Source organism: Xiphophorus couchianus, chromosome 24 (assembly GCF_001444195.1).
Source record: "Xiphophorus couchianus chromosome 24, X_couchianus-1.0, whole genome shotgun sequence".
Taxonomy (NCBI): Eukaryota; Metazoa; Chordata; class Actinopteri; order Cyprinodontiformes; family Poeciliidae; genus Xiphophorus; species Xiphophorus couchianus.
In genome coordinates, this window is record NC_040251.1 from 18,658,084 (window position 1) to 18,683,451 (window position 25,368).

General features: G+C 38.2%; 2 protein-coding genes across 9 annotated transcripts; both read left to right on the forward strand.

Moving 5' to 3' along the window:
- Nucleotides 1–129: 129 nt before the first annotated feature.
- LOC114140510 (NACHT, LRR and PYD domains-containing protein 3-like) lies at nucleotides 130–10,435 on the forward strand. Of its 3 annotated transcripts, none has more exons than XM_028010465.1 (12): nucleotides 130–298; nucleotides 1,421–1,523; nucleotides 1,948–2,085; nucleotides 3,050–3,116; nucleotides 3,828–4,032; nucleotides 4,148–5,921; nucleotides 5,999–6,172; nucleotides 7,179–7,352; nucleotides 7,567–7,740; nucleotides 8,958–9,131; nucleotides 9,622–9,668; nucleotides 9,734–10,435. In XM_028010465.1, exons 1-12 carry the CDS (start codon nucleotides 142–144, stop codon nucleotides 10,291–10,293), a joined length of 3,747 nt encoding a protein of 1,248 aa, XP_027866266.1. In that variant the 5' UTR covers nucleotides 130–141; the 3' UTR covers nucleotides 10,294–10,435. The 3 variants fall into 3 exon arrangements, with proteins under 3 accessions (XP_027866266.1, XP_027866267.1, XP_027866268.1); XM_028010466.1 differs by having other exon boundaries at nucleotides 9,758–10,435; XM_028010467.1 differs by having other exon boundaries at nucleotides 210–303.
- A 634-nt stretch (nucleotides 10,436–11,069) lies between these two features.
- On the forward strand, nucleotides 11,070–25,119 carry LOC114140520 (NACHT, LRR and PYD domains-containing protein 5-like). 6 transcript variants are annotated; one of them, XM_028010484.1, is made up of 12 exons: nucleotides 11,070–11,193; nucleotides 13,668–13,775; nucleotides 13,852–13,968; nucleotides 14,895–14,984; nucleotides 15,999–16,077; nucleotides 16,191–16,401; nucleotides 17,187–18,969; nucleotides 19,077–19,250; nucleotides 20,290–20,457; nucleotides 20,612–20,658; nucleotides 20,743–22,704; nucleotides 24,700–25,119. In XM_028010484.1, the coding sequence occupies exons 2-11, from the start codon at nucleotides 13,699–13,701 to the stop codon at nucleotides 21,273–21,275; spliced, it is 3,279 nt and encodes a 1,092-aa protein (XP_027866285.1). In that variant the 5' UTR covers nucleotides 11,070–11,193; nucleotides 13,668–13,698; the 3' UTR covers nucleotides 21,276–22,704; nucleotides 24,700–25,119. The 6 variants fall into 6 exon arrangements, with proteins under 6 accessions (XP_027866285.1, XP_027866287.1, XP_027866288.1 ...); XM_028010486.1 differs by having other exon boundaries at nucleotides 14,895–14,972; XM_028010487.1 differs by having other exon boundaries at nucleotides 13,852–13,886; nucleotides 14,912–14,984.
- The last annotated feature ends 249 nt before the right edge of the window (nucleotides 25,120–25,368 follow it).

Sequence of the window (25,368 nt, forward strand, 5' to 3'; positions counted from 1 at the left end):
AATTATAGAACTGTGTGTAAAAGGTGATGAACTTTATCTTTACGGAAACTTCAGGTAAGTAATTTTCCTAACATGTAAACTCTTCTTGTTCTCCTTGTTGGTTATTTTCTCTGATTAATGAATATTTTGATTGTTTCCTGAATGATGAAACGTCTCTTACTGAATAAAGGAGCCTCCTCTTCCTCCTCCTCCTCCTCCTCCTCCTCCTCCCTCTCTGGGTGCAGATGGCATTTCCTGATTTCTCTTCTAGTTTCACTTTTAGAAAGTTTTCGGCTCAGACGACGTTCTCAGTTGGATGGTAAAGTAAGCAGTTTTTAGTGTTTGTGTTTCTAACCAGTAGCAGGAATCTGTTATTCAGAGCTGTAGTCCAGTGGAGGAAGATCTTAGAGAAACTAAGCGGAGCAGAATCAGGGCAGCAGTAAATGATGGCAGCTTTTCCTGCAGCTCTGAGTCTCTGCAGATCAATACAGTCATTTATTAAACCGTCAGAATTACAACACGAGTTGAAAGTTTTTATTTCTCCTGAAATGTGATTTTTTCTCTGTAGCTGTCTGACTTCCGCTTCTGTCTCTGTTCCTATTTACAAAGCTGCTAAATTCATACAATACGTACGTGCCAATTTCTGACCCCTAGTGGTCAAATTAAGAATAACAACACATTACCTAATATACCAAACCAACAATCATACTTTGGTTTTTGTTGATTTTCTTTACTTTTTTTTATACAAACTTGAGCTTTAATTAAATGAATCATCAATATCTGAATTTTTCTAAAACTAACATAAAAATAACTTTTCTAATTTAAGAGTTTTAATAGCTGTTAGAATTAAAACTCCAGCTTTCTTTTTATTTAGATTTAAGATAAAACTTGTTTTTCCAAGGCACTAAGCAAAAAAATTAAAAAATCATACAATTAAAATATCATACAAGTACAAAACTACAACAATAAAGCACAACATTAAGACTTCATAAAATAATTTAAAATGGGACTTTTGTGTTTTTCATAGGGAATATTTCAAAAAGTAAAATCAAACGTGTTTTAAATTCAGGACCGCAATAAAGTTTTATTTACTTGAAAACACACAAGCAGTCAGAAACTCAGAGTGGTTCACATTAACATTCATATTGATCCAAAATGTTGGAAGCATTTAAAGCTAAATCAATCATTTTTAATGAGGATTTGTGTTGTTTTTATAATAAGACTGTTTAATAACCACGTCTGCAGCTTTTACTGCGACACACATCAGTTTTCTGCTATGGTTAAATCATTTTTAAGAGCTTTTTAGTCTCTAGAGTCTTAATTAGTGTCTGAAACTTCAAAACAAGGAAATCCATGATGAAAATGAATGCTAGGACTTTACTTTTTCATCACATGTGATGGTTGTAGAGCTGTGATCATGTTTTCTGTGATTTCTGCTCAGGTGAATTTCGTGGGTTTGTGAGCAGCATGGATCAGCGTGAGGACAGACAGGACAGAGTCCGTCCCTCTAAAGCGTCTCTGTGTGGAGGACACAAGGACATCAGGTGAGTCAGAGAATAATGAAGCCAGAAACGTGTCAGAATGTTAAATCCTCAGCTGAACTCTCTGTAAATATGTACCATTCTAAGATCCTGTTATAGTAAATGAAAAACAGATTTGTTTCTGCTTGAATATGGTTTAAATATTTGACTAAGTTTCCATGGAAAGCCATCAGATTTTACGTCTCTCTAATTTACATTAATACTGTATGAATAAATGTTTGCAGATTTAGTTTAGGAGCTTCATTTGCATGTATTTCAGAATTAAACAGACATACAGATAAAATCTAAATTATTGTACATCCAATAAATGAAGTCATATGCTGAGTTATTGATATGACTGTAGTATAATACAGTCATATTGCACTGTTGAGGGGCTCCCACATGTTTTAGCTCAGTACTTGAGTGAAAAATCCTTCTTGTTCAACAGGAACCAACCAGAACCCAGAACAGAACCTGGAGCAGAACCCGGACCCGAACCTGGACCCAGCTGTGTGTCCTTTAAGAGCGACGGGTCAAAGGACAACCCACTTGTTAACTTTAAGAGACTAAATATCCCTGAATCTGAGTAAGTTAAAAGTGACCCGTTAACCTGCCTTGAACAGCTAAAGAACATGTTCATTATATTTTTAACAAAATCATTCTTAGATAATCAGATTTTTTCTGCTCATTTCTGCCTATTTTACATTCAAGATGAGCTGTTTTAGGGTTCTGCCACTCTAAATCCAAATAATGCCCCTACTCAATGTTTACAATTGTATGTGAAAATCACTACAAACACATCCACAATTATACAACTGTACATCTTTGAAAAGTAGAACAAGAGCCTCCTACACAGCCAATAAGAATGCATCTAGTGGTTTCTGGATGGTAAGTCAACAACAAAACACTTGTCTTTTCCAGCAGCCATTATACAGCGCATACAGCGGGAAAACCAGCTGACCAAACATGCTGGAACTTCACTAGGGTTGCTATGAAACTGGCATAACTCCACTATGGTTGCTAGGAAATGGGTGGAACTCTGCTGGGTTTGCTAGGTAACAGGCAGTGCCAGCTGATTTGTGACGTTATATCTAGAGGTTTTTAAACTGGCTCATTTTCCAGACATCAAAAAACATTATTTTAATTGCCAAAAACTGTCTGGATGGGGTTTTTATTGGAGTTCTTTGATAATAGATTGATAGTTGAGTCCTTCCAGGACATGTTGTCCCCATGACCCAGTTTTTGGAGAAGCAGAATAAAATGGACGTAGGAACAGAGAAGAAAAGATGAAAAGAATTAGATTTAGTGCAGGATTCCTGAATTCACAGTTTTGCTTTTTAATTTTCAGAATTAGATCAAAGAATTTTTAAAAAAGTTCAAAGATGAACGTGATGAAAACAACTTCTAAGGTGGCATGCTATTCTCAGAAGGATAAAAAAATCACTAGATTACCTTTTTATTCAAAGCAAGCCTTCCATTTTAGGGCCATTTACTTTCTCGGTGCATCATGTTTTTACCATTCGCAGTAAGTTTCCCTGATTCTGTCACAGAAGTGTCCAGAGGATCTCGGGGGTTCCTGAACATGCAGCGTTCCCACAGCTGGACTCCATATTTAAGGTTTGAACATTTTCAACAATGTTGGAGTGTCATAGCTTTACTGGGGCATCATTCTTTTCAGCCTCCTTGTTCTGTTCTGAAACAGTCCATTTTCACCTTCTTGGACGTCTTGAGAAATTTTGAAGACTTGATTAGCCATTCCACATATTTTTGGGTTCTGGAAATGGTTAAAGTACATGTCCCCTTGAGACATTTGCTAATGGTGTCCAGGAAGGAAAAGCGTTTCTAGACCCTTGTGTCTGCATCAGGACAAGAAGGAAGATCTGGGTTCTGTAGGAATAGGTCTTGTCACCAATCCTGTTTGTGGTGTTTGTGCAATTTGTGATTAAAAGCAGTTCCACAAAGTCTGTTTCTGAGTTGAAGGTCAGGGTGTTTTTGGGTGCTTTGAATATGAGCGATGACAGGAAGACATCCTGTCTTTAGTGCTTTTTTTAAAGAAACTGGTTCTTTAGGACTTGAGAAAGTTAACAGAGGCTACCTTAACATGGATTTATTCTTTAAAGAAATTTGTGTTAATGTTTAGTTTTCCAGTAAAAACCAGTGTGGATCTCAGCTTTGCCTTACACAGATTAACCTGAAATTTTACCTGTGTTCACAACAGATTCTGTTCTCTCCTACAGAGCACTTGGGATATTAGTTCATTGTCAGTCTGCATCTCATACACTGGACATAAAATATTTTGTTAAATTTTCTAAATTCTTTCTTATTTAGCTGCTGGAAATCAAGATTGTCTCTTTTGTGCAAAACGAGCTGAAGAAGATCCACCAGGTTTTATGTTCAAATGATCCTGAATGCTTAACGTGTTCGATGGATGTTGAAGATGAAGAGAAGATCAGCAGAGAAGCTTTTCTGAAAATTACCCATCAATTTCTGAGAAATATGAAGCAGGAGGAGCTGGCTGATCAGATTCAGAACAGTAAGATTTGTTTTCTAAAAACATAAATAACTCAAAATCATACATTCAAATCTGTGTAAATCTGTCATATGAAGGGGTTTGTTATGTTGAATCAATATATTACTATTAATTTTAGAAATGTATGGTGGAGTTCATCAGCACCATTTCAAATCCTCCCTGAAGACGAAGTTCCAGTGTGTGTTTGAGGGAATCGCTAAAGCAGGAAGTCCAACCCTGCTGAACCAGATCTACACTGAGCTCTACATCACAGAGGGAGGAACTGGAGAGGTCAACCAGGAACATGAGGTCAGACAGATTGAAACAGCATCCAGGAAACCATACAGACCAGAAACAACAATAAAACTAGAAGACATCTTTAAAGTCCCACCTGGAGGAGATCAACCAATTAAAACAGTGATGACTAAAGGAGCAGCTGGCATTGGGAAAACAGTCTTAACACAGAAGTTCACTCTGGACTGGGCTGAAGACAAAACCAACCAGAACATCCAGTTCATATTTCCATTCACCTTCAGAGAACTGAATGTGCTGAGAGAGAAAAAGTTCAGCTTGGTGGAACTGATTCATCACTTCTTTCCTGAAACCAAAGGAATCTTTAGCTTTGAACAGTTCCAGGTTCTGTTCATCTTTGATGGTCTGGATGAGAGTCGACTTGGTCTGGACTTCAACAACAATCCGATCCTGACTGATGTTACAGAGTCCAGCTCAGTGGATGTTCTGCTGACAAACCTCATCAGGGGGAAACTGCTTCCCTCTGCTCTCCTCTGGATAACCACACGACCTGCAGCAGCCAATCAGATCCCACCTGGATATATTGACATGGTCATAGATATCGGAGGTTTCAATGACCCACAGAAGGAGGAGTATTTCAGAAAGAGATTCAGTGATGAGGAACTGGCCAACAAGATCATCTCCCACATCAAGGCATCACCAACCCTCCATATCCTGTGTTATATCCCAATCTTCTGCTGGATCACTGCTACAGTTCTGGAGGATATAGAGAAAACCAGCAAGAGTAGAGGCCTGCCAAAGACTCTGACTGAGATGTACATCCACTTCCTGGTGGTTCAGACCAAAGTGATGAAGGTCAAGTATGATGGAGGATCTGAAACAGATCCACACTGGAGTCCAGACAACAAGAAGATGATTGAGTCTCTGGGAAAACTGGCTTTTGATCAGCTGCAGAAAGGAAACCTGATCTTCTATGAATCAGACCTGACAGAGTGTGGCATCGATATCAGAGCAGCCTCAGTGTACTCAGGAGTGTTCACACAGATCTTTAGGGAGGAGAGAGGGCTGTACCAGGACAAGGTGTTCTGCTTCGTCCATCTGAGTGTTCAGGAGTTTCTGGCTGCTCTTCATGTTCATCTAACCTTTACTGAACGTTGTGAGAACTTGATGGACAAGAACACCTTTGTGGAAGAGCCTGATCTAAATGTTCTTTACCAGAGTGCTGTGGAGAAGGCCTTAGACAGTCTGAATGGACACTTGGATCTCTTCCTCCGCTTCCTTCTGGGTCTTTCTCTCCAGACCAACCAATCTCTCCTTAAAGGCCTGCTTAAATGGACCACAAATAACTCACAGAGGAATCAGCACACAGTCCAGTGCATAAAGAAATACACTGAAAAATCTCTATGCTTTGAGAAAATGTTGTGTCTGTTCCACTGTCTGAATGAAATTAAGTATAATTCAGTAGTGGAGGAGATCCAGCAGTACCTGACTTCAGGACGCCTCAGAACGCACAACTTGTCTCCTGCTGAGTGGTCAGATCTGGTCTCCATCATTCTGTCTTCAGAAAGTAATCTGGATGTCTTTGAACTCAAGAATTATGATGATTCAGAGAACGTTCTTCTGATGCTGCTGCCAGTGGTCAAGGTCTCCATTACAGCTCTGTAAGTATAGACAAATACAGACGTTTCTCATTTCTAATTTCCTGTACATTAATTGCATTCATTTGTGATTTATACAGGCTGGCAGGTTGTGGGCTCTTTAGGAGAACATGTGAGGCCTTGTCCTCCATTCTCAGCGCCCCGACATGTAGCATAATGGAGCTAGATTTAAGTAACAACAATCTGGAGGACTCTGGACTAAATCTTCTGCTGCTTGGAATGAAAAATCTTGATTGTAAACTGGAAATTGTGAGGTTAGTTTACATCTAATTCATGGGTTATCAGGTGTGCAGAGTAGCCAGAAATTATAGTCCAGTAAGAGTAGTACTACTTCAACAAATTTTTATTCAAGTAAAAATAAAATGTAGCTGTCCAATAAATTACTCAAATGTAATAAAGCATTTGGCAAAAAGTCTACAAGTACTGATCAAATGATCAATCATTTAATATTTAAAGAGTACATCATCAGACAGACCAAAATATAAATTAAATGGAAATGTTGGGATTTTAAGGCTGTAAGTGCAATAATTTATATAAGCAACAAAAAATAACTAAATCAGGAAAAATAAATTTTTCCAAGTTTTTAAAAAAAATTAATTAAACTTCAACAAAAACTGCAGGTGTCTATAATTGGTGAATTTTGGTAAAAACAACTCTAGTAAGAGTAGGGATACTTCATAATAAAATTACTGAAGTAAAAGCAAAGCGTACAGCATAGTAAAAATACTTCTAAAAGTAGATTTTAAAAAAAAAAAGAGTAAATGTAACTAGCTATTACATTACAACATTGCCAACTCATAGCCTGAGTTCACTGAGCTGCTTTTTGCTCTTAATGCCACATCCACTAATGCGCTCACAGCCGAGCTAATTTTCCGTTTTGCATTTTTAGTAACTTTGGGACGTTTAGTGCACTTTGCTTCCCCTAAAATAAGTTTTGTAAAAATTCTTCTGTGCTAATTTTTTTGCTTGTTTTATAACCTTTCAGTTATAATCGTACAAAAAAGTTGAAGAAAAACTGAAGGGCAAAAGTGGTTAGCCCAACCCTTGCTTACACAATTTTCAAAAATATTAATTTTTGTTCCACTTTGTTTTAGTGACTTTTTCCGTAGATGTTATACATTAAGTTTCACTTGGCTTCTAATGTCTTGTTTTTTAATTTTTTCCATTTCTACTCTGTTAACTTGTTCCTGGTTTTGCCGTGGCACATCATATATTCACTCACCATGGCCTGACACGTCATCTTTCTTGCTATGTCGTCAGATTGAGTCGCTGCAACTTGTCCGATAAAAGCTGTGAGAGCTTGTCGTCACTTTTCTGCTCCCGGCCTTGTAGTCTGAGAGAGCTGGACCTGAGCAGCAACAGCCTGCAGGATTCAGGAGTGAAGCAGCTGTGTGCTGGGCTGCAGAGTTCTCACTGCAAACTGGAAACTCTCAGGTACTGTAAAGTAACATCAATATTTGACAGGAAATGTAAAGAATAAAAGATTAATGGGAATAAAATCAAACTTGAATTAAGAAACAATTGAAAAACACAGTCTAGTAATTATAGTTTTTTAGGCAATCTGAGTAAAATAGTTTACTGCAGCCTGGAATGTGTTCATCAGAATTACATTATTGTTCACAGATTTTTTTTATTTTTATCTTTATAGACTTAGTCTCTGCTACCTGTCAGACAAAAGCTGCCAAGCCATCTGCTTCATCCTCTCTTCTCAAACTTCACTTTTGAGAGTGCTGGACCTGAGCAACAATGACCTCCAGGACTCTGGAGTGCAGCTGCTGTGCGAGGGACTGGAGAGTCCAAACTGCAAGCTTGAGTCGCTCAGGTAAGTTCAGTAAAACGTCTTTAGTGTTTTCAGCTCAGTCTGAGTTACAGGCTTGATTGGATCAATAACCAGAAAGTAAAAATAAATTGTGTCCTGCTGCTGTTGTCTGTTTTTATGAAGAAACAACTGAGGCAAAAGGGGAAGTTGTTGGTTCTGTCACGATGATAAAGTTTTCTGGATGATAGATTGTCACAGAGGTTATTGTGATAAATTATATTTTTATTTTGAGACCATTTTCCAGTAGTATAATGGTTATAACACATTCTCAGATATAAATAAACTTTAAATTCTAATGAACATTTAACACTGTAACTGTAAGACATTTAATTTTTTTTAATTACGAAGAACTAACAAGCATGAATGTTAAAGACAATATTCATGTTAAAATTACTTGGAAATCACAAAGACATTAATGCTACTGATCATTAGTTAATATGATAATAACCTTAAGTTAAGGAAATCATAAAATATATATTTTTTGCATTGTAGCATTATATTCAGAGAAACGGTTCCAATATTTCACTATGTTAGCAGAGTATATAAATATAAGAATGATGTGAGAGATTAGCATTGCTACTTAAGAAACCTTAACTATTCTGGTATGTGTATTCATTCATTCATTCATTCATTCATTCATCATTCATTCATTCATTTTAAGGTAATAAAAACAAGATTTTTCCCTCAAAAATCCTGCTAAGCCCAGTGTTTGAGGCGCTAGGACTGTGATGGTTTTGAGTTCAAAATAGTGTAAGATAAATAGAAAAGCACTTATTTATCTTTCAGCTTTCGACAAGGCTGTGTTTTAACAGCCTTGTTGCTGAAAATGTGCTATATGTCATGATACTGAGGTTCTGAGGTTCTGAGAGTAGATGAGGTGGACCCAGGTTGTGGAGTAAAATGGTGGTTTAATGAAAAACACAGAATCCAGGCAGAACAGGTGAGCAAAGAGACAAAGAAAACCAAATCCCCACATTATATAAATAAAATGACCTTACCTTTTTGTTTTTCCTTACTATTTCTTTGACAAAACTCCAAAAAAGCAAAACTATAAAAACTGAATCAAAGTAAATATAGTTACTGCAAAACAGGGAGACAGTAAAACATTAAGCCAGGGTACAATCATCAGCATCAGGTATGTAATAACACAACAAATACCAAATTTGATCAAATAAAGCTAAAATTAGCTTTATCTTAGCTTTATTATTATCCATTTGCAGCTTGTCAGGCTGCATGATCACAGAGGAAGGCTGTGCTTCCCTGGCTTTAACTCTGAGCTCCAAGCCTTCAGCGCTGAAGCAACTGGACCTGAGTTACAATCATCCAGGAGAATCAGGACTTAAGCTGCTGTCAACAGGCCTGGATGACCCAAACTGGGCACTGGAGACTCTCAGGTATGCAGACACATCTGGTTTTAGCAGAAAGAGAGGGGATAAAACTCACAGATCTTTACATTTTGTTATTTGAAAAGAACTTTACCTTTTTACCTTCTGATGGGAAGACAGATTGTAAAAACAATGCCTGGACGATTGTAGAATCATGTCACAGGTGTCCAAAGTGCCGCCCAGGCACCATTCTACACCAAAAGCAAATATTTAAGACCTAGTTTTTAATTAGTGAAAGCTCTGTTTGAGAAGCACTGGTGAGTCCTGATGCTATGAACAATCCAACATATGATTCCTAAATCAGAAAAATCAAGGAAATGAAGTGACCAGTTGCACTTAAGCTTTTGGTTGTTTTTGTTTGTGTTTATCTTTTGTTGTTCTTGGACTATGTTTTTCTTCAATGAATTGATGAGTTGCTCAGTGTATGCATGTCAAAGGTGAATGGAGTGGTTGCCTGTTGTGATGAACAAAGTTGCCTAAATCTGAATCCTCCATTCAGGGTGGAGCCTGCTGGAGTCCGATGGTTGACTCCAGGTCTGAGGAAGTGTAAGTATTTTTCATCTGATTCATGACATTCAAGCTGTCAATAAATGATCAATAATTATCAATAGCTGGATTGTGTTTATCTCCATCAGATTCCTGTCAACTCACCGTCGACAGAAACTCAGTGACTGGAAACCTGAAACTTTCTGAAGACAACATGAAGGTGACACGTGTGGAAGAGAAGATATTTCCTGAATATGAGGAGTCTTACCAGCTGCTCTGTAGTAATGGTCTTACTGGCCGTTGTTACTGGGAAGTCGAGTGGACAGGAGAGATTGACGTGTCAGTAAACAGAGAAAGGAAAGAGGAAGAAAAGGACAGAGACTCTCCACTGGAACTGATGGATTTCAGCTGGAGTTTGGGATGTTCTGATACTGGTTACTCAACTAGGAAGGATAATAGCAAACTATCTTTAGTAGCTTTCTCCAACCAGCCTGTTTCTCCAAAAATAGCGATGTACTTGGACTGTCCGGCTGGAACTCTGTCCTTTTTCAGTGTTGACTCGGATTCTCTGAGCCACATCCGCACATTCAACGCAGTGATTGCAGAACCTCTTTATGTTGGTTTGAACTTCTTTTTCACCAATAGTTCTGTATCGTCTGTAAGAACCACTGCCCCTCTTTGCTAGAGAAGCATTTAAACCAAATACCAAGAACTTTTGGTAGTGTGAAGATAAATCCCATATTTGTTGTTTCACAGGTGCAACTCTGTGGTCCAGTCATTTTCAAGTTCATTTTCATAATCTATAAACTGTTTGTCAATTTTAAAAGCATGGATGTAAGTGTGTCTGTAGAGTCTGTGCTATGTATCATAATTTTAAATGTTCTGCTACAATCTTTTCTCAAAACATTGCAAAATATTTCAAGTAACTCCAAATTTCAAAGTTTAAAATTCCTTTGTCTCTTTGCAGACAGTTAATGTTGAAGTACAAAAATATTTCTATTTTACTAAGTGTTTAGATTCTGTCTCAAACATCAAAGTGTTTTTTTAAGTAATGACGTCATAAATCAGAGGTCATATTTTGACCTCTGATGACTTGTGTAAATTTTTTTGTATTATCTAAAAAATAATAACAGCACAAATAAAAGAAATGTTACTGCGCAAAAGTAACACAAACATTTGACACCAATTTAGTTTGATGTGAATATTGTGGAGGAGGGTGGCTGATTGTCCCTTTCACCGTTAAACATTCATTTGGTTGGTTTATTTATGTATCTATTTATTCACATTTATTATTATCTTTATGATCGTGGCGCAAACAAAAAGCTTTTGCTGCACAAACGTTTGACACCATATTAGATTTGAAGAAGCTTGAGGTGGAGGGGCAGCAAACTTTGACAAATCAAGGTAGGAATAAAAGAAAGTTCGCCACTGAGATCAAATAAAACGCTTCCTGTCCTGGTGGTTCAGGGTGACTCGATGCCGCCCCTTTACGGTTGCACTACTCCGCATGTTCCTGCAGTTTTACTTTCACTTGTATCCTCGTTGTGGCGCAGCTGATTTTCTACCTGCAAGCCTCCGTCTGAAGGTGACGTAACCAGTTTTTAATGCTTTATTTGTTCAAATCAGCTGTGAAGAGTTCAGCTCGTGCAGAAACAGCTGATCTCTGCAGACATTTTTCACAGTAGCGGAAACTGGGAGCGCGGTAATAAGAAGGGACTGTTACTCCTGTCCGCCATGATGGTTGAGCAGAGTTAGAGGAGCAGCGCCGGAATTAGATGCCGGTCAGCAGATGACAAGAGAGACATGGAGCTTCTCCAAACAGGTGCTGCAGATTTTGCTGTAACATCTGTTGAGCCTCCGGAGGGCCGGAGAGGAGCCGCTGCTGTCCGCGCAGTGTGACGCACTTAAACCGGACACAGTTCTAACGGACAGCCGCTGGAGAGCAGCTCTGACGCTCCTGCTCTTTTTATTTACGCTACAAGTTATTAAGGACAGATGAAGGTCAGAAGCTGTTGGAGATTTTTTTAATGATTGTGAAACAACGTATAAACTCTAATAAACACGTAGAAAAAGGCGCAGCTGCGTCAATCTGCAAACAGGAAGAACGTCATACGTCACTGAAAAGGCCTGATACGTTAATTCTCTAAATGGACTAAACAGTGATTTTATAATGAAAAAAGAAAAAAATTGATTTAGAGTCAGATAAGCTAATCAATAAGGTGCTTCAGCTCAACTTTATTCTTCAGAGTGACTCCATGTTGTTTAATAAACTGTAGCGTTTATACAATATTGTTATGACTGTGACTTTTTCTGGAACATTTTAGAAACAATCTGGCAGAAAAAGTCAATAATATATGAAATTGAGGATCATATTCAGTAAATTAGAGTATCTGCTGCTGTGAGGTCCAATCTTTATCTGGAGATATTTAAATTATGTGAGGAAATATGGACAACATAAAGCATTTTGTCAACATCAATTTATTTATGAGGCACATTAAAAACAACTGTCAAGTGCACCAAAGTGCTGTACAGTGTTTTAATTTCTGTTTGGAAATGTTGGTATTTAAGAATAACCTTAATGTTGCACAAAAGTAAAAACAAAATGTTTTGTCAAAACAACAAGAAAAAGAGAATGCCTGAAATAATTCAATTTCACATTTATTCCACCTTAAACTGGCTAAAATCTCAGGTGTGTCAGATCAATGTATGAGGCGCCCCCTGGTGGCAGCAAGGTGCTGCAGCTCTGTTGGTTCTGATTGGTTTTTTTCTTCATAATTGTCTGGTTGAATCGATGCTGATTGGATAATTGCTTCCTGCTGATATGACGGTTCATATCTGCCCACTCAGAAAGAGGCTGAACAAGTTTAACTCCGTTGAAACATGAGCAAGCAGGCGACCTTTGGTCTCTAATAAAAACATAAAAGTCCAGCTGAAGTTTCCTAGAGAGAACGCAGAAAACGAGCAGAAGTTCTGGAAATATGGGCCTAAAACTGAATCATCTGGAATAATGTTTATTATAACCCAAATCCAGCTCTGTGGGAACAGAACCCCATGCTAACGGCAGCATGGAGGTGCAGCAGACCCTGTTCAGCTCAGAATTATAGATTCCTACCATGCATCAGGAAAATCTGAAACCATCTGGGACTAAACTGAAGCTGAATCCAACATGATGATGACCCAAAAAGCACCAGGAAATCCACAGAGGGGTGGCTGAGTCATAAAACTGGGCCTAGTCAAAGTCCACTGATATGCTGTGGGGTAACTTGAGGGTATCTGAACCATTCTTCAGTCAGGGAAGAGTTTGTAAATCAATTTCTCCTTTAATGATTAAACAACAAAGAGATAAGCCTGTTGCAATAAATCAGTTAATCAAATTATGAATGAAAACAAACTATTTCCAGTTTCATGATCAGTTATCATTTTTCTCTTTTCTTTTTCTTTCTGCTAAAACAAAAACAGGAAGATAAAAGTCACCAGACTTGTGTTTTAGTCTCAACAAGCCTTTTTTAAGGATAATTTTGTTTACAGAGACTTCATAAATAATTGTATGTGTTTGTTTTTGATGTTTCGTTTATTTGGGATATTTAAAATGTTTTCCAGTTCCAGTGTTAAATGTTCTTTAAAATTTAAATGTCATTGATCTTTGAGAATATGTTCTCACTGCAAAAACACAAAATCTAATTAAGTATTTTTGTTTAGTTTCTAGTGAAAATATCTTACTTAAAGGTAAGTAAGATGTTACTTACCTTTAAGTAATAAATATCAGTACTTACTGCATTGGTAGATTACAGCTCCCATATTATGAATGAAATAATCTGCCAGAATAATTACATTTTTAAGAATATTAAGGAATTATCGATTTAAAACAAGCTCATATTTCTTGCTGAAAAGTTACTTGTAAATTAGTTTTGTCTTAATTCAAAGATACTAAGATATTTTTCACCTGACATCAGATGTAGCAGATATAGAAAATCACTGCCAGTGAATCTGAATATTAAATTTAATTTTGTTTATGTGTAGGTGTCAGGTTTTATCAGTGTGTGTGTGTTGATGTTTCAGATGAAGGTAGACGGTGTGTGAGCTGAGCAGGATGGATCAGTGTGAGGATGGAGAGGACGCAGTCCGTCCCTCTAAGATGCCTCTCAGCGGGGGACATGAGGACCAGAGGTGAGATCACCGTCTCTACCGAGTCCTCTCCATGTCAGAGCTCTGCACTCTCATCACAAACCATTTTTATTCCCAGGAAACAACCAGAACCAGAACCAGAGACTGGATCAGGACAAAGAAGTGGGTCCCTGTTCAGTGACAGGTCAAAAGGTCGGCTCATTGATTTTAAACAAAGCCAGCCTTCTAGAAAGAGGTGAGCTATCTCTAGATGTTACAACAGTTAAATGTGATAAAGTTTAAAGCAATTAAAGTAAAGCTCTTTATTAAACTGCACACAATAACTTCATTTAATCATATTTTTTTATTAATCCAGTTTTATTGATACTTTCATTGAACAAAAAGAGGAGAATAAAGCAAACTAACGATATGGACAGTGTTGGGAGTTTTAAACATCATAAATCAGGAATAATCATATTAAGAAGTTTATCACATAAATGATAAACGATACAATAAATGCCCACCCCTATCTAAAATTAAGGCCTTAAAATGTCCTAAATTCATTAAAACATTATTTGGTCTTAAACACAGGTCTTAAATTCTGTCATGACAGAACTATATAATCTCATATATTCTATGTTTATCTTTTATTGTCATGGGTTTTTTCTGTCAGGCAAGTTTGAGCAGCACACAGATATTTTCATTGCGTTTTGTGACTTGGGGTGGTTGATGCTACCGCTAATAAACCCTTGTTAGCTTTTTTTTGCATTTGTCATTGTATCACCAACTCATACAATGCTATGTGCATTCTGTGGGGAAAAAGCTCAGCAATAATATATAGAACAAGAACATAATTCCACACAGTGACCATCAGCATGGTGATGGTCACTGTGTGATGGTCTGGAATGCTAAACAGCTTTAGCAGCTGGAGGAACCATGAGTCTCTCCAGCAGTAAATCCTGAAGGTGACCTGATGGAGAACATCAATCCAAAGTTCATCACCTGGTCCACCATATGATTGGCTTAGAAAGACAAACAAAATGAAGGCTATGAAGTGGCCTAGTCAAAGTTGAAACATTTCTGTGAAGCAAAGATGAATCAGTGTTGCTGCTTAAATCTTACCGACTCATCTGGCAAACATCTCCTGCTGTCCTCACATCATCAAACCTCATGTTTTCACAGGAAGCAACCAGAACCAGAACCAGACTCTGGATCCAGCTCAGCCTCCCTACGCAGTGACTCATCAAAGGGTCGGCTCATTAATTTTGAGAAGTGAGTTGTCTCTAATCATCTAAGGTTGTTTTATTTTATTTCAGGTAGATATCAAATCATAAAAGACTTGAACATGTCAAAGTTTCAACATTTAGATGAGCATTTCATTTTTACCACAAAAGTTTTACAGTTTTAGAATAACATTTACCATAAAAGCCATGCTCAGTTACACTTTTATGGAAAGTTCTTGTTTTTTATTAACCGCAGCGTTTCCTCACAGCAGTTGGGGATATTTCAGCATTCTGTGATAAATGTAGCTTTGGTTTTTACATTCTAACAGTTGTTTAGTAAAGTTTCTGAACCTGATCAAAATGTTCTGAAATGTTCTTTATTTGCTTCATATTTTTAATTGAAATGTTTTAATGCAGTGAAATTGAGATAAATTTGAAGTAATGGATTTATTTAAAAATAGTTCAGTGTCACTCACCCCTATTTGGTGGGAGTTTTTTCACAACCTTGGGACTAAAAAAGGGGAAAATGGATAAGTACAGTAGATCATGCAGGATATTTCCCAGCTTTAGATCATTTGTCAAAGTTTATTCTGGTTCTTCTATTCCATTTAAAAAAAATATTACTGATTTAAGTTTGTCCAAATAAAACAGAAAACTCATCTCTAGCATTTTGTTTTTAATATGTTGATTGTGTAGATAATAAGACCCTCAACTATGTTTTCTGCTCAAATTTAAAAATGTTGTAAAAAAGAAAAAATTGACTAAACCTGGAAAAGTTGGAAATTTGAAGCATCAAGTAAAATATAGAGGTGAGATTATTCAGTTATGTGAGTTAAAGACAGTTTTACTGGGAGCTACCAAGTATAACGAGTCAGCTGCAGCTGGACAGATATAGGGAGGAGAGGGAGGCTTTAACTAGGACAACCTTAACCAGAGCTGAACGCTACAAAGATGAACATTCAGTAAATATTCTTCCATACAGAAAGTAAAGTAAATAATTAATCAGAGTTTGTATCATTTTAGAAAAAACAATATCTGCTAATTGTTCCTGGTTCCTCCACAGAGTGGACCAGCAGAGCTCAGAGGTTCCCAGTGGTCCGTCTGCCCAGCAGCTTCAAACACAGCTGGACTCCATATTTATGGTCTGTACATCGGTTCTGCTCAGTCTTTGTAGACCAGAGAACCTTCAGTCTGTCCAACATGGACCAGATGTTCTGATCCAGTCTGATGTCCTTCATCTCGTGTTGTTTTTCAGGAGGTGGAACAAAACATGTTCACTTTTATGAAGGAAGAGTTAAATGTGTTTAAAACATATCTGAGTCCATTTGGTTCAGAGTATTTAGAGAGTCAGACGGAGGGTGAGGATGAGGAGCACAGGAGGAAGAACAGAGAGCACTTACTTAACATCACTGTGAACTTCCTGAGGAGGTCGAACCAGGAGGGTCTGGCTACACGCCTGCACAACAGTAAGTGATCATTTCACTCTGAATAGTCATTTCTATCCACACACATATCATTTATCTTCTAACAATACAGCTTTAACTTTAGCTTCTTCAAAATGTTCAGTGATGTTGATCTTTTTAGCTGGGTTTCTTTTTGGGAACAGTAAATATTTATTAGGTTTAAACATCTGAATGATTTTCAACACTGTTGCTATGGACAGACAATTGTATGTAATTGTAAAGTTGACAGACTTGGTGACGTATATCTATTTTTTTATCTCCATTAAATTAATTAAAACTTGACCATATTTCCAGTTGCAGCTATTTGACAATATTGTAACCACTCCAAAAGCTTTTAAGCAGCTTGATGTCAATGTTGCTTTGGTTAATACTCTTATTTCTCCTTTCCTCATTAATGACATTTAAAATTAAAAATACTTCTTTCATACAATTCAGTTCCACTACTATAAAGTGCTGGTCTACTATCAGACTGGTTGTGTTGCAAACTGGCCAAGGATGAACTGGAAAAAATTTGTGATTTTAATGGTTTTATCTCTTACCAAGATTTATGCAACAGAGTTGATTGAAGACAATGAGTAGCTGGTTGATTAGAAATTGGGTGCAGTTGTGAGGAAAAACAAGTAAACAATCTAAATACACAGAGCTAGATGAATCCTGAAACCCAACACGAATAGACTTGCCTTGTTGTACCAAAGAGTTGACTTGATGGTTTTAGTGAAGTGTGTTGTGTGATATTATTACAAGCATGGGAAAAGTGATTTTAACTTCTCCTTTTTTTATTATTTTAGGTTCTCCTGTCACCTGCCAAAGTAATCTTAAGGCAAACATGAAGAACACATTTCAGCAGATTTTTGAAGGGGTTCCTAAAGCTGGAAAATCAATGCATTTGAGTCAGATTTACACTGAGGTCTACATCACAGAGGGAGGGACTGCAGAGGTCAACCAGGAACATGAGGTCAGACAGATTGAAACAGCATCCAGGAAACCACACAGACCAGAAACAGCAATAAAACTAGAAGACATCTTTAAGGCCCCACCGGGTAGAGATTGGCCAATCAGAACAGTGATGACCATGGGAGTGGCTGGCATTGGGAAAACTGTCTTAACACAGAAGTTCACTCTGGACTGGGCTGAAGACAAAACCAACCAGAACATCCAGTTCATATTTCCATTCACCTTCAGAGAACTGAATGTGCTGAGAGAGAAAAAGTTCAGCTTGGTGGAACTGATTCATCACTTCTTTCCTGAAACCAAAGGAATCTTTAGCTTTGAACAGTTCCAGGTTCTGTTCATCTTTGATGGTCTGGATGAGAGTCGACTTGGTCTGGACTTCAACAACAATCCGATCCTGACTGATGTTACAGAGTCCAGCTCAGTGGATGTTCTGCTGACAAACCTCATCAGGGGGAAACTGCTTCCCTCTGCTCTCCTCTGGATAACCACACGACCTGCAGCAGCCAATCAGATCCCTGCTCAGTGTGTTGGCATGGTGACTGAGATTAGAGGGTTCACCAACTCACAGAAAGAGGAGTACTTCAAGAAACGATTCAAAGATGAGGAGCAGGCCAACAGGATCATCTCCCACATCAAGACATCAAGAAGTCTCCACATCATGTGCCGCATCCCAGTTTTCTGCTGGATCACTGCTACAGTTCTGGAGGATGTGATGAAGACCACAGAAGGAGGAAAACTGCCGAAGACTCTGACAGAGATGTACATCCAATTCCTGGTGGTTCAGACCAAAGTGAAAAAGGTCAAGTATGATGGAGGATCAGAAACAGATCCACACTGGAGTCCAGACAACAAGAAGATGATTGAGTCTCTGGGAAAACTGGCTTTTGATCAGCTGCAGAAAGGAAACCTGATCTTCTATGAATCAGACCTGACAGAGTGTGGCATCGATATCAGAGCAGCCTCAGTGTACTCAGGAGTGTTCACACAGATCTTTAGGGAGGAGAGAGGGCTGTACCAGGACAAGGTGTTCTGCTTCGTCCATCTGAGTGTTCAGGAGTTTCTGGCTGCTCTTCATGTTCATCTGACCTTCATCAACTCTGGAGTCAATCTTCTTGAAGAAAATCTGACATTTCCCCAAAAATCTAAAAGAAATGAAAAACATCGGTTCTTCCAGAGCGCAGTAGACATGGCCTTACAAAGTCCCAATGGCCACCTGGACTTGTTCCTCCGCTTCTTTCTGGGTCTTTCTCTCCAGACTAATCAGACTCTCTTGAAGGACCTGTTGACACGAGAAGAACCCAGCACAGAAACCACTGACGAAGCAGTCCAATACATAAAGAGGAAGATGAGTGAAAAGTTGGCTGCTGACAAAATCATCAATCTTTTTGACTGCCTAAGTGAAATGAATGACCTTGCCCTTGTTGAAGAAGTCCAAGAGTCTCTGAGTTCAGGACGTCTCTCCACAGATAAGCTGTCTTCTGCCCAGTGGTCAGCTCTGGTCTTCATCTTACTGTCGTCAGAAAAAGATCTGAATCTGTTTGACTTGAAGAAATTCATCAATTCAGATGATGACTTTGCAAGGTTGCTACCAGTTCTTGATGTGTCCAGCAAAGCCCTGTGAGTATGACACACTTTGTATTTATTCAGTAACAATAGACTGCTGAGTTGCATTTGGTGGAGAAGGTCAGGTGTTGACAGTTACTTCTCCTGCTGTGTTTTCTCAGATTAAGTGTCTGTAACCTTTCGCCAAGCACATGTGCAACCCTTTCCACAGTTCTAAGTTCTCAGTCTTCTCATTTGAGAGAGTTGGACTTGAGTAACAATGACCTGAGGGATAAGGGAGTAACGCTTCTATGTGGAGGACTCAGAAGTGTACACTGCACTCTAACGACTCTAAGGTAACCTTCCTTGAACCAGTAATTTTTTTCTTTATGTATTTGTGTTAATCTCTCATAGTACAATTTTGAGGAAATCATATCTAATAGCACATGAAAGGGAACACATACAATTTAGCTGCAGGTTATTATTGAATAAGGTAATTTACATTTAAAAATTGGGAATTCCTTTGTGCTCTGGAGGACTTCACTGACCATGTGGGTTTTTGTGTAGGTATGATCTGGAAGAATGGTTCTTCTCTAAATCTTAGTGGTATTTTGTTTTTCAATATATATTTGTTTGAGATGTTTTTTTCATAATAGGAAATATAATATAAAAGTGACAGAAAATTCAAACAGCACATGTTCAAGATCCAAAATGCAGATATGGCTTTCATGCAGTATGCCCCAAAATTCATTGTTGCCAATTGTGGCAACAGCTAAATAATCTGGAGAAGCTCAGGAGACTCCTGGTGTACCATATTGGTACCAAGTGGGCAGGAGGACTGTGCCTTATGTAGTTGCATAAGCAACATTTTGCATCTGGTTTAAGGGTGGTTTAAAGGAAGCCTTAACCAAAAAGCAGATTTGGAAAGTTCCTGGTGACTTTCAGCCTGGTTATGAAAAGAGACCAAGAATTTAACCCAGAGAATATGCTAGGTATTTATTTCTCCAGTTCATGCAGGCTTTAGAAACCTGGATAAGATTTATGAACATGTCTTTTTTTTGCAGTGGAAGTTTAAGGGTTAATCAGTTGTGCCAAATGTGAGTGTGTGTTTTGTTTAATGGTTCTTTGGCTGTGTATTGTGGATGTTTATACCCTGAGGAAGTTTGGGAGTTCATTGAACTGTGGGGGCAAGACTAGCATGGTCGTTATCTGCAGGTGGTGGGATCATTATCTGTGCTGGTGTTGTTTGGTTGTAGCAGTTGCGGTTTTGGGAGATTTTGTAGGCCACTGAGCCACACTGCAAACAAAGCAGAATTAACTTATGATTTGTATTTTTTAAATAATTAAAAGCAATTCCTAAAAAAATATGTCTAATGGATCATTGCATGTCTGCAGGCTGTCAGGCTGTCTGATCACAGAGGAAGGCTGTGCTTCTCTGGCCTCAGCTCTGGACTCCAACCCCATCCATCTGAAGGAGTTGGACTTGAGCTACAACCATCCAGGAGAGGAAGGGGTGAAGAAGCTGACTGTACAGGGTTCTACCTGGAAACCAGAAAAACTGAGGTATGGGAATGTTAACTGCAGCAATACCGATAGCTGGTTGAGGAAAGAAAGCAGCACTCACTTTGTTTTGTTTTGTAAACCAGCTGCTTGAGAAACATGTAATGTCCATGTTTGCTGCTGAAAGATACTGATGGTGTAACCCTCTTCTGTTCAGGATGGAGCCTGCTGGTGTCCAATGGTTGACACCAGGTCTGAAGAAGTGTAAGTGTGTTTTTATTTGATTCATGCCATCTTCAAGGTGTCAAGAAATGATCAATAACTGTATCTGCATTGTCTTTGTATCAGATTCCTGTCAACTCACCATCGACACAAACACAGTGAACAAAAAACTCCAGCTGTCTGAGAACAACAGGAAGGTTACTGGTGTGGATGAGAGTCAGTCCTACCCTGACCATGAACAGAGATTTGATTACTGGCCCCAGGTTCTGTGCAAGGAAAGCCTTCCTGATCGCTGTTACTGGGAGGTTATTTGGAGTGGGAAGGTTGAGATCTCTGTGAGCTACAGTGGAGTCCAACGTAAAGGAGGCAGTAATGACTGTGAGTTTGGATTTAACAACATGTCCTGGAGTCTGAGCTGCTCCGATGAGGGTCGTTATTCTGTCTGCCATCAGAGCAAAAGGGAGTTCATCTCCTCCTGCTCATCTTCTGCTCCCTACCACAAAGTAGGAGTGTATGTGGACTATTCAGGTGGCACTCTGTCCTTCTACAGAGTTTCTTCTGAAATACCGATCCATCTCCATACCCTCAAGACAGAATTCACTCAACCTCTTTATCCTGGTTTCGGGTTCTGGACGGGATCTTCAGTCACTCTTTGTTAAGTAGAGTTTTGTCCTCATGGTGACAGAAAATCTCCAGATCAGTGATAAACATGATTGGGTTGAGTTAAGAATGTAAAAAGAAATATTTTGTGTCATTCTAGATGAAACAGAAAAATGATGGGGAACAAACTGAAGTTGTTTTCAATCATCTTTGATGGAAAATTATCACTTATATTTAAATATTTGTCATCAAGTAAGTGGGGTGTGTTTGGAGCTTTACGGTGCATTCACACCAGCCCTGTTTAGTTTGCTTTAATCAAACTCTAGTTCTTTTAGAGAATCCGGTTTGTTTGCGAAAATGTGAATGCGTAATCAAACTCTGAAGCAGATCAAAAAAGTGCAAGTGAACTGTGGTGCATTTGAATAATGGACTACAGTGCAGGGCGGCAAATACAACCAAAACAAATACATTAGCCTAGCACTAGCGGGAGAAATGTCATTGTGGTCCTTCACCAGAGACAAAAGAGAAATCATACAATTGCTACAATCTGATGCCACTCCATTGTTGTTTCCATTTTGTGAAAAAGGAAGTTGTGGTCAGTGTCTTCTTTGGTAGTTTCAGTGTATTTTCCTTCAGTAGTTCCTGGTGGAGCACCACTACAGGCGAGGAGAGGAACAGATTTTTCAGTTTGGATTGTTTGACACAGTTTAGTGTGGAAGTGAATCAGCATCAGCTGAAAATGTCACAAATGTAAGTTTGCTACAGTGAAAAAAGCTCAGTTCTTTTATTGTGGAGAAACGAAACAATAGTCAGACCCTCCTTGTAGTGAAATGTGCTAATTTTGTTTTTATGCTAAAGTTGTGTTTTTCTATTTTAGTGATAATCTGCCTTTCTGCTTTAATGAAACTGTTCCATGTGTTTGTATTTGTTTCTTTACCACCTAATGCTATAATAACTCTAAAATAGTGAGTATCAGCTCTAAGAGTACGATCACTTTCTACTCCGGAGTTTAGTGCCGCCCTCAGCAATCGGCTCAAACAGGAAACAATGATCTGCAACATGTAATATAAACTGGTATCATACATGTAATCAGGCTGAAACATGCAGAACCTGGAAATATAAAAGAAACAAAGACAAGCCTGAGAAAGTCCCCTGAGACTTTCTAAATACATTATTATACATGTGATTATAAAGTTCTATCTACAGTTAGAGCAGAAGAAACACATTTTAATATAATCCAGCAAAAAATCAATTTTTTAAAGAAAACTATTTGAAAGTAGACTATTGTTATTTTAACAAATATATTTTGTGATATTTACAGTAATTGTAACTTTTAAAATTTTTTAACTGAATTTCACAGATGGAATAAAGAATTTCTCACAAACCTACCAGAATCATCAGATTTTTGAGATATTCTCATGTTGAGAAGATTTTGTCAGTTTCATACATTATTTTTAGCAAGAAAAGAATGTAAGAAATTTATAACAGGTGTCAAGAAAATCCGAGCTCATCCCACTTCCCCATGCTGGAGATTTAAGTTTAACAGTAATAATAAATAAAATTATCTTTAAAATGAATCACTCAAGTGACATCAAGGCCCAGCAGTAGACTTAAGTGTCAATAAAATAAATCTAGTTGTGTGTGTTGTTTTTGTCTCATGCAAACTTTGCTTTAATTCTACTTTTTTCTATCTAATCATAAGAAATCATAGTCTGTCAGAGAGATTCATTAAACAGGAAAAGCAGGTTTCCTGGAAAAAGAGGAAGTTTCCAGCCTGCAGATTTATAAAAATAGCTGAGACTATTTTAAAGCATGAAAGTTTAAAAAAATTAAATCTAAACATTTTGAGTAATTGGATAAGATTCAAAGTAAAATACTTATATTAATATTGGTTTAATTGTAATAATACTTACACTTACATTTGTGAGAACACTTATAAGAAAAACAAGCAAATGTAACTTTGGTATCAAATAATTAGAATAATAGATTATTCTTGGTTTCTTTTCAGAAAAACATCTGTAATAACTCACATTAAGATTATAATAAGAATAATTAAGTTATGGTTATAAAATTATAAATGAATGCTAAATCAGAGAAGCTAAAGAAAATAAATGTGATATAAATGTGATTTTGACATTGAACTTGAAATGGTGTAAAAGGTTGTAAAACTGCAATTAAACATCACTGATATGTTGGAGGTAGATGGTAGGTGAAAGGTGACAGGAAGGGAAACAGGGGAACTAACAGGAGAGCCGAGATGATCAGCACCTTATATGGAAACAGGAGGTTGAGCAGCCCTGAGACATTGGCACAGACATCATGACATGATGTCTCTTAAGACAGTGACGGATATGAGATCATCTGTCTAAGCAGACAGATAAACCCTATATAAGGTGGGTGCAAAAGAGGAACCGTTCGTTGGATCCTCCGGGCAGCTTCGAGCCAAGATCGAGATGGACAAAGAACTCTGCAGCTGAAGAAGAGCCGGGGCCACGGAGCCGGAGACTGTCCTGCACATGGAGACCAACCCGTCTGGCCCACAATCTGTGGCTTCGAATCGCACTTCTCTCATCGGCTGGGTTCTGACCCCAAAGACAAAGATGAAGACAAAGACAAGGAAGAAGAACTGGTGCCTTTTTTCCTGCCAGCACCAAGTCCTGTGTGACCTCAGCATCCATGCGGAGAAGAAGCTCATCGGACCTGCGGAGATCCTGGCCTTCGCCGATCAACATCTTCCTCCTGCTGCCACACCTTCTTCATCATCAAGCCAGGTCTGGGGTTCGAAACGCCAAACTCCGTCCGTCTCTCTCAAAGGTTCCCTGTTTTAGTTCTCAGTATCAGCAGTAGGGAAAGATAGACTAGATGATTGATTTTACTTATTTGATTATTTCTGCTACTGAATTAAGCTGTACTGACCCTTGCAAAAATGCCTTACTAATAAAATATTTAGCATAAAGAAAATCTAAAGATGTTGTGGACATTCAGTTAATGAGTCACCTTAAAGTTCTTTGATGGTTGTAAAATAGCTATGATGTTTGATTCTGGAGAGGAAAAAGTGGAAAATGTTTTTAGGTTGCTGGTAGCCCATATGTAAAACATCATCCTTGGGACTCGCCCGAGTCACTAAAACCTACCTGGTTCAATAACAAATGCACGTTGTAAAATAGAGAACGAGCGACCGTTAACAGGTGTGCTCTGTGAAACTAGTTGGCTGTAGGCTGCTCAGTCTGGCTAATTCACAGGGGGAAGAAGGGTGGGACACCTGGATGTAGGCCGTCAGATAACCAGGCGAATCGTTTCTCGAAACCAGCTTAAACAGAGTTTACTTCAGTTCTGGACAGGGTAAATCCCAGCAGATTTAGGAAACTCAACGGACCCGTTAGACGGAGAGCTGGTAGCACATCTCCCCTCTCAGAAGAGGAAGTACGAGAGTGAGAGAGTAGAGACAGAAAGGAGGGGGGGGGGTGTTGCGCAACAACACAGGACATATTGTAAAGCTGAAGAAACAGTAGCTTTTTCTTTTTTATTTTCATGAAAATGTATAATTCTTCATTCCTGTTTATATTTCCAGCCTTTTATGTAAAACGTGATTTATTCACTGCTTCATAGATTTTCAGATTCCAGAAGAGCTTTTAACAGGCTGCAAACTTTTAAAGCTTCTGTGTGAAACTTCCTGTCCAGACACGTTAACTTTGATACAACCTCTGATGATTTTTTCACAAAAGATAGGAAATAAATGCAAGTCAGAGGTTTCTTTTTGTAGGTCACCTGGTTGTATATTTTTCAACTTATACAGTTTGATGACCTGTTTGTGAACAAAATCCTGCCCAGATTGTTTTCCAACTTATTTGCCTTAAAACTCAGCATTTCTTATAAAAAAATAAAAGAAAGCTTTTGATTACATAGCTGTTTTTTACTTGTTAAAGGATATGTAAATCTGCACTTTATCCACACTGAACGTCTGTCCCAAATTTAATTAGTAGATCTGTGTTATAGGGCTAGATTTTCTTTGTGGTGCATAAATAATTAAAACATTCTGAGTCTGAGAAAAAAATCTGTCTCCATCTGGACTTGAGAAAGTAATGATCACTGTGGAAAGGTCCAAATTCCTCTGGGGTAGATTTTTGTTTAAATGTGAATAATTTTTAAATG

Excerpts from the sequence above, each read along its gene's own strand:
- LOC114140510 (XM_028010465.1), top strand. The coding sequence starts at position 142 with ATGATGAAACGTCTCTTACTGAATAAAGGAGCCTCCTCTTCCTCCTCC. Across the intron at positions 4,033-4,147 it reads GGCTGATCAGATTCAGAACA|AAATGTATGGTGGAGTTCAT; the intron begins GTAAGATTTGTT and ends TATTAATTTTAG. Across the intron at positions 7,741-8,957 it reads TGCAAGCTTGAGTCGCTCAG|CTTGTCAGGCTGCATGATCA; the intron begins GTAAGTTCAGTA and ends ATCCATTTGCAG.
- LOC114140520 (XM_028010484.1), top strand. The coding sequence starts at position 13,699 with ATGGATCAGTGTGAGGATGGAGAGGACGCAGTCCGTCCCTCTAAGATG. Across the intron at positions 16,078-16,190 it reads AGCTGGACTCCATATTTATG|GAGGTGGAACAAAACATGTT; the intron begins GTCTGTACATCG and ends GTTGTTTTTCAG. Across the intron at positions 19,251-20,289 it reads TGCACTCTAACGACTCTAAG|GCTGTCAGGCTGTCTGATCA; the intron begins GTAACCTTCCTT and ends GCATGTCTGCAG.